The following is a 3826-nucleotide window of genomic DNA, read 5'->3' on the forward strand; positions in this document are numbered from 1 at the left end:
CCACAACATAAGTTGAGTGCTTTTTTCGAAGTCTAAGGTAAACCATCAGTATAGAACCTGATTACCTCTTTTAGGAGAACTGTACATAATATGTATTCATTAGATTCTATTTTGTATTTTATGCAAGTTATATAAAAGTTGATGCAATCAGTGAAGTTGTGATTGCAAGGCAATACATTGAATCACTTATGCACTGAAATGCTCTGAGATAGCAGATCACTACTTCAGAAAGCTTTTTTATAAAACCCATTACTATGCAAAATAACCTGCATGTCATTGTACTTTGATATCCAATTTTCACTTTTGCTAAAGTACTATACTGAACTCATTTAAATAGAAATCATCTCAAAGAGGAAAATGTTGATTTGTATTGAATCATACTCTTATGCCTTTTGAAGACAAGCAATGAATAATCTCCTCAGAAATTAAAATCTGTTTTCAAATTGTTGATGTTTTAAAACATCAGGTGCAAAAGCTGTCCCTCATGTTCCTTGTGTCTCAGGAGGGAGATGGAGGGGGATGAGGAGGAAAAACACATCAGAGATACCACAATCCCCATTTAAGTCTCCTGAGCTGACAAAGAGAGCTATGTAGCCTGTGGGATGAGTCCACAGATGAATGTTTCTTCAGCTAAAAGCTTTGCGTAAGATAAAGCTGCATCAGTAGCTGAACAATTTCATTTACAGCATCAGATGTGAGATTATTTTTTCCTTCTCTATGGTTTGGCAATTTTATTTCTTACTTTTCTGTGCCAGAAGGTATGGCCTCACTAAGCCTGGGATCAGAGAGGACCTATGTCTAGTTAAGAGAAACACACAAAAGAAAAAAATCAAGCCATCATCTTATACTGTTTTTTGATTTGTTTGTTTGTTTTAAGTTTGCAACACTTGCAAGGAGAGTAATTGTTAATCTTAGAAGTTAGACATCTGGAGGAATGTGACAGGTTAAATAGGTGCACTGAACAACCTCATTGCATACTTCAATCACTGTTCTACGTCTGCATCTCTATATAATAATGGTTGATATTCTGTCTTTTGTTACTATCAATCACTGAAAATTTCAACAGCATGAATATAGTAAAGAGAAATTAAAAGTAAAATATTGTTCGTTTGACACTTATGAGAAAAAAAAACAAACAAACAAACAAAAAACACTATGTTAATACTTTAAACAAGAAAATCTGTGTACTCAAAGTTTACTGACAATAAATATGTAAGGAATATGAAAATCAGTCCTTTACACAGGGAATCTGTAGGAATAGCTTCTTTGTTTGTAAAATTCTCAGTCAGAAAGCTGGGGATAAGAAACTTTTCTGACATGATAAAATTGTTAGATATCTGTAAAATCAAAGATTAAGATTTTTAAAAGTGGTTGCTGAAAATTAAAATATTAAGTTTAATTTCTCAGAAGAGCACAAAAGAGTTAGCTGGTATTTTAGTCTCCTCTGAAGACCCTGGTCTATATTCTTATTCAGATGATTAGAGTGACCAAATTTTTTACCAGTTGTCACCTAAAAGTTTTTTTTCCATTAAAATGTATAAAGTCCACAATTTCAGTAACCCTTTTTGAAGCCCTTGACTAAAATTGATTCAGTTGTTACTACCACAACCATATTAATTTCAGAACATGATGGGGAAAGACATAGTAGATGTAGCTGACTTAACTCACATTTCCTTCTGCAATAAGGCAGCTAGCACAGTATTGTACCTATATCACCATAGAAGGTAAGACTCTGGGCTGAATCGGCTACTGATATGTATGACCACTCTGTTCTCAAAACAGTTATCTAAGATGACTTCTTATTCCTTATGTACAACAGTCTTTCTGTAGAAAGTATGTGATGAAGGGGTAAATTCTTCATTATTCTGTATCTTCAGTAAATGAATTTGAAAATGAAGGATTAGAGACTAACAAAGACTGAGGAGATGAAAGTCAATTGTAAAATAAATGCGCAGAGGTAGAAGAAAAACAAATTAAGGTTTAAGACTATGATCCAGAAAAGTGTGAGGAGATTTGAATATTGTATGTTGCAGGTAATAAAATATTGTATGTTGCATTATTAAAATAAAATAATAATATATTCATGGAGCTGAAAGATATAGAGCTTCATAAGCAATCTGCAGATTCATTGGTTGTCCCACAAGATAGATGATACACTAGCTAGAGTTTTAGAACAGTCAAATCTCATAAAGAATAAGATAGTGCTGTTTTTTAGAAATTTTATCATTGATGGGTATTGTCACCTTCAGACTGAAAAGACATTGGAAATCCAGCTACATGCAATTAATTCTCTGGCCCATGTTCAGTCTGAGCATATTAACCTTTTCATCTAAACTCCTGATGTGCATAGGAATAAGACTGTGATCCTTCCCACCGTTCTAGCAACCAGTCTGTCTCTGAAAATCCCTGTTTACTTATCAGCAATTAACAGCCATTCATTTCTCAGGGCACAGAGATCTGTGTACTTCTCATTGGCTGCAGATAAATAAATATATGGTGATTATGCCAAGTGGATTCCCAAGACAAAGCAGAGTCTAAAAAATCAAAAAGCTGTTTCTATTGGTAAAGCAAACCTTCATCCACTGAATGGGATGAATGAGCATGTTGGTACTTTGGCTGATGTATGTATCAATTTTTTAAAACAAGGGTTTTTATCATATTTGCCTGGTAGATATTGACACATTGATTTTAACAAACCTAGCTCATCTGGAGATGGGAAACTTAGGTTTCTTCCTCAGAGCACTTTTCTTTGCCACCAATAGGGAAGGTTACTGAATCTCTATAGAGTATGTTTTCCTTACAGAAGCTCAAAAGAAACAAATGGAAGATAATGCTGATTTGATTCAAGAGGAATGCATATCAGAGAATGCAGATAACTCTACAGAAGAGCCTATTGAAGGAGGGCCAGATGCAGATGGGGATGGAGAAGAGATGACTGATGGGATAGAGGAGGATTTTGATGAGGATGGCAGCAATGAGCTGGTAAGGAATAACTATGCCATGTCTGTCTATACAGTTGCTACATATAACCACAGAGAACCAAGAATCTTGGTTAATAAAAAAGGTCACAGCAGCACTGTGATATTCTGTAACAAGTACCAAGCCCTACATTCTTCATACACTGCAGTATCTGTTAAGCAAGGGAACCTCTGAGGATAAACAATAAAACTATATTTTACTACACTTGGTGACTTAAGAAAGGAAATTAAATGTACTTTTTAAAAATTTTATTTTAATTCATGATTGCACATTTAATGAAATGTAAATAAGAAAGGAAAGCATGGGTATTGTTCCGTTTTGCATTGGTTAGCTTTTAACTGGAGCATTTCAAAATAAGATTCTAGAACAGATAACTTTCTCATTAATAACCATGTGGTCTTCAGTAATCCCCAGTCTCTGTCTTCTATGTGTATCTACTGCAGTCTGCACTGACAAATACAGATTTATTTTATTTTATTTTATTTTATTTTATTTTATTTTATTTATTTATTTATTTATTTTACAGAAGGATTTTGACCTAATAAATGTCTGGCTGAAGAGTTTCCAGCATAAACCTACTTTTGAGTAACATCATGAAATGCCCATCATGATGTTAAACTTCAAAGTTCTAAAGAAACATTAACGAGTACTTTGAAAGTCAGATTTACATCTTTTTCTTCATTACAAACAAGAACAGATTGGTCACATTGTTTTAGACACCAGGATTCCATAACACTGCATTTTCTATCTTAGTCTCTTCTACACTTGCATATTCTTCTGCTTTGAGCAGAAATCACTTCTGTTACTCAATGTCACTTTCGCTGATTGCTTTTTAACACACATTTTA

The 3826-nt window shown here is 33.8% G+C and overlaps 1 protein-coding gene across 1 annotated transcript in view; it reads left to right on the forward strand.

Moving 5' to 3' along the window:
* The window catches only part of RALYL (RALY RNA binding protein like), a gene marked incomplete at its 3' end in the record, with an annotated part of 194621 nt that extends 191468 nt beyond the window's left edge, over nucleotides 1-3153 (forward strand). The window contains exon 8 of the mRNA XM_082755393.1: nucleotides 2804-3153. Coding sequence (XP_082611519.1) covers nucleotides 2804-3153 — 350 coding nt within the window. The remainder of the gene's footprint in view (nucleotides 1-2803) is intronic.
* Between the last annotated feature and the right edge of the window lie 673 nt (nucleotides 3154-3826).

This window comes from Aythya marila, assembly GCF_965140915.1.
Source record: "Aythya marila genome assembly, chromosome: 2".
Taxonomy (NCBI): domain Eukaryota; kingdom Metazoa; phylum Chordata; class Aves; order Anseriformes; family Anatidae; genus Aythya; species Aythya marila.